The 12,692-nt window shown below is 48.1% G+C and overlaps 1 protein-coding gene across 3 annotated transcripts in view; it reads left to right on the forward strand.

Annotated features, from left to right (window-relative positions):
• The window catches only part of NR6A1 (nuclear receptor subfamily 6 group A member 1), an 89,211-nt gene that overhangs the window by 49,189 nt on the left and 27,330 nt on the right, over nucleotides 1–12,692 (forward strand). Inside the window, exon 1 of one of the 3 annotated variants that reach the window (XM_060685023.2) lies at nucleotides 6,671–6,779. The exons of the other annotated variants lie outside the window; for them this stretch is intronic. Coding sequence (XP_060541006.1) covers nucleotides 6,764–6,779 — 16 coding nt within the window. The 5' untranslated portion in view covers nucleotides 6,671–6,763. Of the gene's footprint in view, nucleotides 1–6,670; nucleotides 6,780–12,692 lie in introns of those variants that run through there. 3 annotated transcript variants of the gene reach the window in all.

The raw sequence follows: 12,692 nt of genomic DNA on the forward strand, positions 1-12,692 counted from the left end.
CCAGCAAGACTGGCAAAAATGTTCGGTAACTTGTCTTACAAAATGCTGGAAATGCAATCAGTCCCCAGGCACATACTACCACATGTGGTGGACGTGCAGCAAAGCAACAAAGCATTGGGAGAAATTACATAATTGGCTGGGAGAGATAACAGAATATAGATTCGAAACCGGAATTATATCTGTTGGGAATAATACCAGAGGTTTACGATAAAGGGACCACATATTTAGTTTTACATATACTGACAGTGGCAAGGGTTATATTTTCTAAAGACTGGGAAAATGAAAAAAACACCCCGCCAGACAGAGAAGTGATTGGGAAAATTTTAGAATGTGCTGAAATAGATAGGTTAACTTTTAAAATTAAAGATAAAGAAGACTCAGAATACTACCAGATATGGAACAGTTTTTATGAGTGGCTAGAGCGGGGGTCAGCAACCTGGGGCTCTGGAGCCACATGTGGCTCTTTCACTCCTCCGCTGCGGCTCCCTGTCACTCAAAATATGCCTCACAACCGCCAGTGTGCGACACCCACCCGGCACACGATTTTTCAACCTCCTTTAGGCCAACCATGGATAAATCCAAGAAAAGTTTCAGAAGAAAACAGAACGTTTAATTCAACTACATATGCTAGTTTTGTGACCGCTGAGGAAATAGTCAGGCACGGGAAGGGTTTTGTGGCTCCCGGTGTTTTCTTTTCTGTGGGAAACGGGTCCAAATAGATCTTTTGAGTGTTTAAAGTTGCAGACTTCTGGGCTACAGAAAATGGGTAGGAATTAGAGGAAAAAAAGACTATGTCTGTATTAAAATAGAGGTGGTTTTCAACTTTAAGTAGGATAATCTACAAAATGTAAATAGGCCAAGATATAAGAAAACCCAGTTTAAACTATTTGGTTATCCTCTTGCGATTATATCTAACACAAGTGTTATCATATTTTTTAAATATTTTTTTTTATTTTCATTTCTCATAAACACATTTACATGTACAGTCATTTTTATCATCTTTCATTCATCTTTTAGCTTTCATTTTTCATTTTTACTTTTTCGGGGCTGCTCTTTTACCCTTTACCTTTACTCCAACCTTTCTTTTTCTCCTTCCCTTCTCTTCCTTCCTCTCTCTCCTCCTACTTCCTTCGTTCTTTCTCTCCTTCTCTTTCCTACTTCCCCTTCTCTTCCCCCACTCCTCTCTTCCTCCCCCCTTCTAACCTTCTCCTCTACTCCTCTTTCCCCTCCCTTTTCTTCCTCTCCTTTTCCCTTTCTTCTCCTCCTCCCCTTCTCTTCCTTCCCCTCTCTCCTCCTACTTCTTCTCTTTCCTACTTCCCCTTCTCTTCCCTCACTCTCTTCTTCCCCCCTTCTAACCTTCTCCTCTGCTCCTCTTTCCTCTCCCTTTTCTTCCTCTCCTTTTCCCTTTCTTCTCCTCCTCCCCTTCCCTTCCGTCCCCTCTCTCCTCCTACTTCCTTCGTTCTTTCTCTCCTTCTCTTTCCTACTTCCCCTTCTCTTCCCCCACTCCTCTCTTCCTCCCCCCTTCTAACCTTCTCCTCTACTCCTCTTTCCCCTCCCTTTTCTTCCTCTCCTTTTCCCTTTCTCCTCCTCCTCCCCTTCTCTTCCTTCCCCTCTCTCCTCCTACTTCCTTCTCTTTCCTACTTCCCCTTCTCTTCCCCCACTCCTCTCTTCTTCCCCCCTTCTAACCTTCTCCTCTGCTCCTCTTTCCCCTCCCTTTTCTTCCTCTCCTTTTCCCTTTCTTCTTTCTCCTCTCCTCTCCTCTCTCCTCTTCTCTTTTTTTATTCTGGCCTTTGTGTAACTGACATATCCCGCATTCATACACTGTATTCCTTGGAATTATTATCCCTGTCACATTTTGGAAGATTATTTGGGTTCTTCCCCCGGTGCAAAAAAAAAAAAAAAAAAAATGAAATTGGAGGATTAACATCAGCACTTTCTCAAAAAAATATTCCAGGGGGTGGGGGGGGGGAAAAGAGGGGATCAGGCCAGCCATCTCTCCAAAAACATTGGGCTGGGCGTTGATTTTTAGTGGCTTCACAGAAGAGCCCAGAGCAGGCCTGCGTGTGTTTGTGTGTCCCTCACTCACTCGTGTTGTGTACCTGTGAAAAAATTAGCAAGTCCTAGGAGGGAAGGAGGGAAGGTCCGTGTGCGTGTGGGTGGTTGGGCTCGCTCAGAAAGCAATTAGAGCAGGACAAATGAACTGTTCTTACACATCAAAGCTTGCGATTTTTCTGCAGGCAGGCCAGGAAAAGACGTGTTAATGCAAAGTGGCAGGAATGGGGAGGGAGGGAGGGAAGGGAGGGGGGGAAACTGTTAAGAAAACACGTAGGACTTGACCGGGAGCAGTCCGTGAAACGCTGGCTTGATGTGATCTAATTTGATGGCCCAGGAAAAAGAGAGGTTGGGAACGTCGCCACTCGGCAAAACAAACTCTTCCGAAATGCCTCCCCATCCCATTTGCGGGGGGGGGGTGTCCTTTGCACTGGGGATGTCGTTCCTCTACGGAAGAGTTTGGGCCTTGTTTGCCTTTCAGGGGTCTCTGAGCTTGGAGGTTGTCTTACATTACCGAGCCTTGGTGGCACAGCGGACTAAAGTGCTGTTAAGTAGCACTTAGCTACCTGCAATTACTGCGAGTTCAAATCCCACCAGGCTCAAGGTTGACTCAGCCTTCCATCCTTCCGAGGTAGGTAAAATGAGAACCTGGATTGTGGGGGCAATAAGCTGACTTTGTATAAAAAAAAGAACACCGTTTGGGGATGGCCGAAAGCCCTACTAAGCAGGTATATACAAAAGTATGAAAGCGATTGCTTAACACATTGTAAGCCGCCCTGAGTCTCCGGAGAAGGGCGGCATATAAATCGAACCAATAAATAAATAAACAAATAATAAATAAATAAACGAGGTAACGTCATCAGGGCTAGAAGGGAGGGGGGTTTGCGAAGACTGTAGGATCCTTGCTTGCTTTCTTGCAGGTGTTTCATAACCCAACTAGGTAACACCCTCAGGGCTAGGAGACGGTAGGGTTTGCGGAGAGGAGAGGAGGACTATGGAGTCTTTGGTCATTTCCTTGCAGACGTTTCATTAGCCAAAACTAGGTAACATTATCAGTGCTAGAAGGGAGGAAGAGTAGGAGGAGGACTGTGGGGGTCCTTGGTGCTCTCTGAGCTTGGCTCTTTTCTTGCACGGGACGTTTCATGACCCATCATCAGTAGTACCCTGTTTTCCCCAAAATAAGACCTCCCCTGATAATAAGCCCAATCGGGCTTTTGAGCGCATGGCAATAAGGCCAAGCGCTTACTTCAGGGTTCAAAAAAATATAAGACGGGGTCTTATTTTCGGGGAAACACGGTAGATAGATAGATAACTGATAGATAGCTGATAGATAGAATAAATAGATACAGATGACAGACAGACAGACACAGACAGATAGATAGATAGATAGATAGATAGATAGATAGATAGCAGAGAGATATAGCAGAGAGAGAGATAGCAGATAGATAGCAGATAGATAGAAAGACAGATAGATAGATAGAAAGATAGATATAGATAACTGATAGATAGATAGAGATAGCAGAGAGATATAGCAGATAGATAGCAGATAGATAGAAAGATAGATATAGATAACTGATAGATAGCTGATAGAATAAATTGATATAGATAACTAATAGCTGATAGAGAGATAGAGATAGATAGAGAGAGAGATAGAGAGATAGAGATAGATAGCAGAGAGAGATTTAGCAGATAGATAGATAGAAAGACAGATAGATAATAGCTGATAGAATAAATAGATATAGATAACTGATAGCTGAGAGATAGATAGAGAGATAGATATAGAGAGATAGATAGATAGATAGAAGAGAGAGAGAGAGAGAGCAGATGGATAACTAGCAGATAGATATATAGATAGAAAGATAGATAGATATAGATAACTGATAGATAGATAGATTAGATAAATAGATACCCTGTTTCCCCCAAAATAAGACCTCCCCTGATAATACCCCCAATCGGGCTTTTGAGCGCATGGCAATAAGGCCAAGCGCTTATTTCAGGGTTCAAAAAAATATAAGGCGGGGTCTTATTTTCGGGGAAACACGGTAGTAACTGTCAGTTCCCCACCCACTCCTGTCTTGTGGGATCTTGTGGGTCTGGTTCCTTTCTGCTCCGTGGGGCCTCCACATTTTTAGCCGAAGGAGAGTCTGGTATTTGGCCAAGAGGGCCTGGGATCTTCCTCAGGAGACTCTGGACACTGGCAGGACCCGGCCTTAGGCTTCTCCCCGAGACCACCTGCCAGCCAACCAGCCAAAGAACCAGTTAATTTTGGGGAAACAGATTGAGAGCAGAACTGTGGGGTCCCTGCCGCTCTCTAAGCTGGGTTGTTTTCTTGTAGACGTTTCATGACCCAACTAGGTAACATCATCAGTGCTAGGGATGCTGACACTGATGACGTTCCCTAGTTTGGGTCATGAAACGTGTGCCAGAAAACAACCAAGCTCAAAGAGCACCAAGGACCCCACAAACTGAAGAGCCTCCTGCCTGGCCTGGACTTCCGAGGGGCTGTTTCCTCCAGCCATTTTGGACCAAAAGTCCGGTGCTTTGTCCGTCCCCAGGCTGCTCGGCCGGGAAGGCCCTGGTCCGTATCCAACCTGAAAAGCCGCCTTCGTGGGACGTGACAGAGGCGTGGAAGGGGAGGGTTCCCTGTGCATGCTGGTGGATTGGCACGGGGTGCCCAGTCCGTCCGGGTCTGCAGAGCTGCTATGGGGACTCCCGGGCCCCAGAGATGCTCCTGGATGCCCTGCTCCATCCAGAGCACCTGTGCAGAGCTGGCAGAGGTGGAGGCCACCTCTAGAAGCACCAGGGAGCAAAGAGGTTGGAAGGGCGGGTTGCGTGGTATGGTGTGTGTGACACCCCACCTCTCCTCTTCCTCCTCTTCTCCTCCTCCTCTTCTCTCCTCTTCCTCCTTCTCTTCTCCTTTCCTCCTCCTCTCCCTCCTTCCTTTCTTCCTCCTCTCCTCTTCCTCCTCTCCTCTTCCTCCTATTCTCTCCTCCTCCTCCTTCTCTTCTCCTTTCCTCCTCCTCTCCCTCCTCCCTTTCTTCCTCCTCTCCTCTTCCTCCTCCTCTCCTCCTCCTCTCTTTCTCCTCCCTCCTCCCCCTTTCCTCCTCCTCTTTGTCTCTTCCTCTCCTCCTCCTTTCCTCCTCCTCTCCTTCCTCCTCCCCGTCTCCTCTTCCTCCTTTCCTCTTCCTCCTCTCCTCCTCCTTCTGTTCTACTCCTTTCCTCTTTCTCCTCCTCTTCTCCTCCTCCTCTTTTTCTCCTCCCTCCTCCCCCTTTCCTCCTTCTCTTCTTCCTCTCTTCCTCTCCTCCTCCTCTCTGTCTCCTCTTCCTCCTTTCCTCCTCCTCCTTTCCTCCTCCTCTCCTCTTCCTCCTCCTCCCCATCCTCTTCCTCCTCTCCTCCTCCTCTTCTACTCCTTTCCTCTTTCTCCTCCTCTCGTCCTCCTCCTTCTATTCTCCTCATCTTCCTCTCCTCCTACTCCCATCCTCTTCCTTCTCCTCCCCCTCCTCTTCCTCCTTTCCTCTTCCTCCTGCTCTTCTCCTCCTTTCCTCCTATTCTCTCCTCCTCCTCCTTCTCTTCTCCTTTCCTCCTCCTCTCCCTCCTCCCTTTCTTCCTCCTCTCCTCTTCCTCCTCTCCTCTTCCTCCTCCTCTCCTCCTCTCTTTCTCCTCCCTCCTCCCTCTTTCCTTCTCCTCTTTGTCTCTTCCTCTCCTCCTCCTTTCCTTCCTCCTCCCCGTCTCCTCTTCCTCCTTTCCTCTTCCTCCTCTCCTCCTCCTTCTGTTCTACTCCTTTCCTCTTTCTCCTCCTCTTCTCCTCCTCCTCTTTTTCTCCTCCCTCCTCCCCCTTTCCTCCTTCTCTTCTTCCTCTCTTCCTCTCCTCCTCCTCCTCTCTGTCTCCTCTTCCTCCTTTCCTCCTCCTCCTTTCCTCCTCCTCCCCGTCCTCTTCCTCCTCTCTTCCTCCTTCTCTTCTACTCCTTTCCTCTTTTTCCTCCTCTCCTCCTCCTTTCCTCTTCCTCCTCTCCTCCTCCTCCTTCTCTTCTCCTCATCTTCCTCTCCTCCTACTCCCGTCCTCTTCCTTCTCCTCCCCCTCCTCTTCCTCCTTTCCTCTTCCTCCTGCTCTTCTCCTCCTCCTTTCCTCTTTCTCCTCCTCCCCCTTTCCCCCTACTCTTCCTCCTTTCCTCCTCCTCCTTTCCTCCTCCTCTCCTCTTCCTCCTCCTCCCCATCCTCTTCCTCCTCTCCTCCTCCTCTTCTACTCCTTTCCTCTTTCTCCTCCTCTCGTCCTCCTCCTTCTATTCTCCTCATCTTCCTCTCCTCCTACTCCCGTCCTCTTCCTTCTCCTCCCCCTCCTCTTCCTCCTTTCCTCTTCCTCCTGCTCTTCTCCTCCTCCTTTCCTCTTTCTCCTCCTCCCCCTTTCCTCCTCCTCTTCCTCCTTTCCTCCTCTTCCTCCTTTCCTCCTCCTCCTCCTCCTTTCCTCTTCCTCCTCCCCCTCCTCCTCGGGTGGAATCCCCCCAATTGTGACCTTAGGGCTTGAACTTTGGGCTCACGTGACCCGCCTGTAAGCTGACCTCCGGAGGAGGGGTGGGCTGCTGGCCCCGTGTGCCCCGGCCCGGGCAGAGCAGCGAGGTATCCCTGCATGGCCACAGGGTAGGGGCAGTGAGCCAAGCCGTGGCCCCCCTCACCCCTCATGGCTGCCCCCCAGCCAATGTGGCCGAGCCCAAAATGGAGACATGGGAAGGTAAGGCTGGGCGTGGGGGAGGGCGAAGCTGGGCTGGGGGAGGGGACTGCCCTTTGAGGAGGGGGCCGGTGGGCCCCTCCATGCCTAAAAGTGCTTCTCTATTGTTTGCCGGCTTCCCAGATGGCCTTTAAGAGAAAGAGGGGGGCGAGTATTTTGGGGAGGGGGCCGTGGGTTTATTCCCTTTGTGAATGCTTTCTCTGCCCCCCCCCCCTCCTGTTTGACACTTTGGGAAAAAGTTTCTTTGCGTTTGTGTTTTTCTCTGGCTACGAGAGAGAGAGAGAGAGAGAGAGAGAGAGAGAGAGAGAGAGAGAGAGAGAGAGAGAGCGCTTTGTGGGGGTCTCTCTCCCTTGGGGTCCCACCTCTGTCCATGCAAACCCCTTTGGGCATCATCGCAAACAGGGAAACCCCCCCCCTTTCTCAGACACGGGGTGGGGGGGGTCCCCCAACTCTCCCAGAAAGTGCTGGACTTGGAAAAGCATGGATGAAATCCCAGGCTAGTAGTAGTTTCTCACTACTGGGGGGGGGAGGGGGGAGGAGGAGGAAGAGGAGGGGGCAACATTAATTGCTTTTGTTTGTGCCTGGACCCCGCTGGAGGAGGTTTCCGGCTCCCTCTGAACTTCTACAGCCCTCCCCCCCAACTCTCTCTCCCCCCCCTTTCTTTTTATTTTTGCTTTCTTCTTGCAGAAGCCCCCTCCTCGCATTTCTCCTCCCCCCTCCCCCATGTTTCTCTCGCTGGGCCTTCAGTCCTGCTGGACGCGGAAGGGAGGGCAGGGTAGGCCCCTTCCCCAAATGGGCCCACCCACCCCCTTTCCACCCGCAGACCCCCGAGATCAAAGCCAGCCAGAGAGAGAGAGAGAAAGGAAGGAAGGAAGGAAGGAAGGAAGAGAAAGAAAGAAAGAAAAGAAAAGAAAAGAAAAGAAAGAAAGAAAGATGGAGGAACCAAAAGTGTGAACATTTGAAAGTTGCCTCAGGAGCCATGTGATTTTTTTTGGGGTGGGGGGAATCCAGCTAACCAGGCTGGGCCAGTCGGGTGGCAAACTGCCATTTTGGGGGAGTGGGGGAGGGGAAGGCCAAGCAGCAGAGGTTCTCTCCCCCTCCTGTGGGATGAATCCTGGCGTCCCCCACCCCAAAACCTCTGCAAAAATGGGTGCCCTGCCCGTCCCATCAGCAGCCCCACTCCCTGCCCTATAGCTGATGCTTCGGCTTCAGGTTTGTGGCTTCTGCTCCCATCATTGCCCCCCCCCCAGCCAAGGATGCCATTGGGAGGGGGGGAGAGAGGGGGATTCCTCTTGGGAAGCCCATGGCGCTCTTGACTTTAATTGACCCAGCTAAGCTGAGTAATAGTTTAATAATAAATAACACTTGGTAATAGTTTAATAGGGGAACATTTCATCTTGGCGTTTTCTAAAGAATAACAAGAAGTTTGCAAAACATTTGACTTAAAGAGGCCTGTCTGTAAGAGTTCCTTCCTTCCTTCCTTCCCCTCCTTCCTTCCTCTCATTCCTGTCTTCCTCCCTCCCTTCCTCTCATTCCTGTCTCCTCCTTCTCCCTCCTTCCTCCCCTCCTTTCCTTCTTTCCTTCCTTCCTTTCATTCCCACCTTCCCTTCCTTCCTTCCTCTCATCCCTTCCTTCCTCTCATTCCTGTCTCCCCCTCCCTCTCCTTCCTTCCTTTTCCTTCCCACCTTTTTTCCTTCCTTCCTCTCATCCCCACCTTCCCTTCCCTCCTTCTCTCCCTTCTTTCCTTCCTTCTCTTCCTTCCTGTCATATCTCCTCCCTCACTTCCTCTCATTCCTGTCTCCTTTCCTTCCTTCCTCCCTTCCTCCCTTCCTCTCATTCCTGTCTCCTCTCTCTCTCCCTCCCTCCCTCCCTTACTCCCTCCCCCTCCCTTCCTTCTTTCCTCCCTTTCCTTCCTTCATTTCATTCTTATCTCCTCCTTCCCTTCCTCTCATTCCTCTCTCCTCCCTCTCTCTCTCTCCTTCCTTCCTCCCCACTCCCTTCCTTCTTTCCTTCCATCCTTTCTTTCCCACCTTCCCTTCCTCATTCTTATCTCCTCCCCCTCCCTTCTTTCCTTCCTTCCTCTCATTCTTATCTCCTCCCTCTCCTGACTTCCTTCCTCCTCCCTTCCTTCTTCCTCCCTTCCTTTCATTCCCACCTTCCTTCCTGTCATTCTTATCTCCTCCCTCCCTTCCTCTCATTCCTGTCTTCTTCCTCTCTCTCCTTCCCTCCCTCCCTCCCTCCTTCCTTCCTTCCTTCCTCCCCTTCCTCAAAGCTAGAAACGGAGACTGAGCCCATTCCCATGGAAGCTCTGGGTAGGTGGGTGGGTGGGTGGGTGCCTTTCCACCCAAACAGTGGAGGGCTTGCCAAGCCTCCAGGCCTTCCTCCCAAACAATGCCTCTGTTTGTCGGCCCCTCGAGTTTCAATATTGCTTTGGTTTCTGCAGTCACGGAGCTGCCAATTGCAGGAGGTTTTCAGCCAGGGGGCATCTGCCTGGCCGCAGCCCCTCCCTTCCCCTCCCCCTTCCTCTAGCATGGCCCTTCGCCCCCTTCCTTCTTCCTCTCCCCAGCCAGGATTGGTGGCTTGGATGGGGAGAGGGCTGAAAAACTCCAAACCCACCCAGGGAGCCCTTTTCATCTCTTCTCTCTGCTCATCAGATAACCAAACACCAAGGTGACGCCTGTAAAATCTGTACAGTAACTCTGCTTGAGGTCCTGGGCAGGAGGAAGAGGAGGAGGAGGGGAGGGCGGCTGGGTGGACCCTCGTGGTCCAAAATTTCCCCCTCCTCCTCTTTATGCTGCTACAACAGACCCTTCGGCTGTAAATAGTTTTGGTCGCCACGATGTAAAAAAGGTGTGGAGACTCTGGAAAGAGTGCAGAGAAGAGCCACAAAGAGGATTAAGGGACTGGAGGCTAAAACATATGAAGAATGAATACAGGAACTGGGTATGTCTAATTTAATGAAAAGAAGGACCAGGGGAGACAGGATAGCAGCCTTCCAATATCTCAGGGGCTGCCCCAAAGAAGAGGGAGTCAAGCTATTCTCCAAAGCACCTGAAGGCAGGACAAGAAGCAATGGGTGGAAACTCATCAAGGAGAGAAGCAACTTAGAACTAAGGAGAAATTTCCTGACAGTCAGAACAATTCATCAGTGAAACAACTGGCCACCAGAAGTTGTGAATGCTCCATCATTGGAAGTTTTTAAGAAGAGGTTGGATAATCATTTGCCTGATTTGGTGTAGGGTTTCCTGCCTAAGCAGGGGGTTGGACTAGAAGACCTCCAAGGTCCCTTCCAACTCTACTCTACTCTACTCTACTCTACTCTACTCTACTCTACTCTACTCTACTCTACTCTACTCTATAAAACATACAAAGAACAGTAGCAGGAACTGGGCGTGTCTAGTTTAATGAAAAGAAGGACCAGGGGAGACAGGATAGCAGTCTTCCGATATCTCAGGGGCTGCCCCAAAGAAGAGGGAGTCAAGCTATTCTCCAAAGCACCTGAGGGCAGGACAAGAAGCAATGGGTGGAAACTAATCAAGGAGAGAAGCAACCTAGAACTAAGGAGAAATTCCTTGACAGTTAGAAAAATTAACCAGTGGAACAACTGGCCACCAGAAGTCGTGAATGCTCCAACACTGGAAGTTTTTAAGAAGAGGTTGGATAACCCTTTGTTTGAAGTGGTGGAGGGTTTCCTGCCTAAGCAGGGGGTTGGACTAGAAGACCTCCAAGGTCCCTTCCAACTCTGTGATTCTATTCTATTCTATTCTATTTATTTATTCCTTCACTCCTGGAAAACTTAACTTCTCACCAGCCCTTCGGCTGAAGGAAAGACTCCATTTTAACCCCGCTGCAGAGCACAGTGGGGGCCAGTTTCTGCCCACTGCCCCTATCCCAAATTTGGGTGGTTGTCCTTTTTTTTTTAAAAAAAAAAAGTTTTATTTATAGCTGCGGTTTTTTGGTGACATACGTAAGTGCTTAGTGAACAGTGTATTGTCTGGGTAAATTCACTTTATACACCATACTAATAACAATAGCAGCATTATTCAGGCATACATGGTTATTATCAGGGGTGGGTTCTAATTTTTTTTACTACCGGTTCTGTGGGCGTGGCTTATTTTGTGGGTGTGGCTTGGTGGTGGGGTAATGTGACTGGGTGGGCGTGGCCAACTTTTTTTTTTAACTTTTAAAAGCATTTTTTCTTTTTCTTTTTTTTTTATTGAAAAGTTTTACAAAAAAGAAAAAATTTCCCCCCCGTTCCCCCCACCCTTTACCCCCCTTCATCCCCCCCTCCCCCCCCCGACTTCCCAGAGCAAAATACAAGGTATTTCATTTAGTCAAACATAAACTAGATTAATCTACTTATCCCCAAAGTACTACCTCCCCCACTGAAACTTTAACTCCACTATCGATAACCAAATACTTCTAATACTAACAGTCATTCATAAGCTATTTGATATTTTCTTGTCTGATACTTATTTTGAATATAATCAATCCATCTTCTCCATTCCGATACGTATCTTTCTTGCATGTGGTCCTTCAAGTACGCCGAGATTTTCGCCATTTAAAAACATTTTTTCTACAACCTTAAGAGGTTGCAGAAAACAATGCTTTGAAAAGTCTCTGACAATCTCAGCTGAGTTGCCTGATCGGCAGAGGCTTTTCAAAGCATTGTTTTTTGCAACCTCTTAAGGTTATAGAAAAAATGCTTTTAAAAGTTAAAAAAAAAAAGCCTCTGATGAGGTGGGCGGGGTAAGCGAGCGGCAACCGGGCCAGGGACCAGTTCGGGGGCGTGGCCAGCCAATGTTATTACCGGTTCTCCGAACTACTACAAATTTTTACTCCCGGTTCGTGCGAACCAGGAGCAACCCACCACTGGTTATTACGCTCTTCCAACTTCTAACATTTACGTCTGCATAGTAATTGTAATATATTATATAGCCCTATACCTAGTAATATTTTCCCCATTTCTAATTTCTACCTCTCTACCTTCTCTCCAAATGGGGTCCTCCTTCTGTGGCATTGAAAACAGCCGTCGGGAATTGGGTTGGGGGCAGGGTGGATATGATTTAAATCACGATTTAAATCACTGGTAAAAAGGCTTGATTTAAATCAACTCGATTTAAAATCATAATTTTAATCTTCATAATCGTAATTTTTAAAGAGCAATTTTGTCCCGCAGCAGCTCCTCCTCTGACTGACTGGCTGTTGACTCACCGACCGTCCCATTCACTTTAATGGGACAGCTGGTGATGCGGCAGAGACACCACAAGGTGAGGGGCCTGGCGAGCAGCAGGTGAGTGGATGCCCACCTGGGTGGATTTGATTTAAATCGAGTTGATTTAAATCACGATTTAAATCATGATTTAAATCACTAGTAGAAAGGCTTGATTTAAATCGACTCAATTTAAATCATAATGTTTAAAGAGCAACTGTCATCTCGGCTACTCCTTTGACCCACTGTTGACTCACCGATAGTCCCCGTGTTGCAGAATATACAGCCTCCTGCTCCATAACTCAGCTCCGTTTCATGCTGAATAAACTAAATTATTTATGTATCTTAAATAGAAAACTATCTTAACGATAGATTTTTACCCCAAAAGTTTTTTATTAAAATAAATTTGATAAAAATAAAAAAAAATCCGATTTAAATAAAAAAATCCGATTTAAATCAAAAAATCTGATTTTTTTTATTTTTTTTAAAAAAAATCATTGATTTTTATCCACCCTGATGCCCACTCACAGGCGCTGCTGCCATGATGGATCTGAAACAACAGGCGCTCTTTTCAATGTAAGGGCTGGCAGTTAGAATCTTTTAATACGATCATTTGCAAACAAGACGAAGGCTTCCTATTTAGCTGGCAGAGCTTGGGATTCATTGAACGAGTTTACCCCAAATGTAAATATTGCAGAATATTT

Source organism: Pantherophis guttatus, chromosome 16 (assembly GCF_059756535.1).
Source record: "Pantherophis guttatus breed Tessera chromosome 16, ASM5975653v1, whole genome shotgun sequence".
Taxonomy (NCBI): Eukaryota; Metazoa; Chordata; class Lepidosauria; order Squamata; family Colubridae; genus Pantherophis; species Pantherophis guttatus.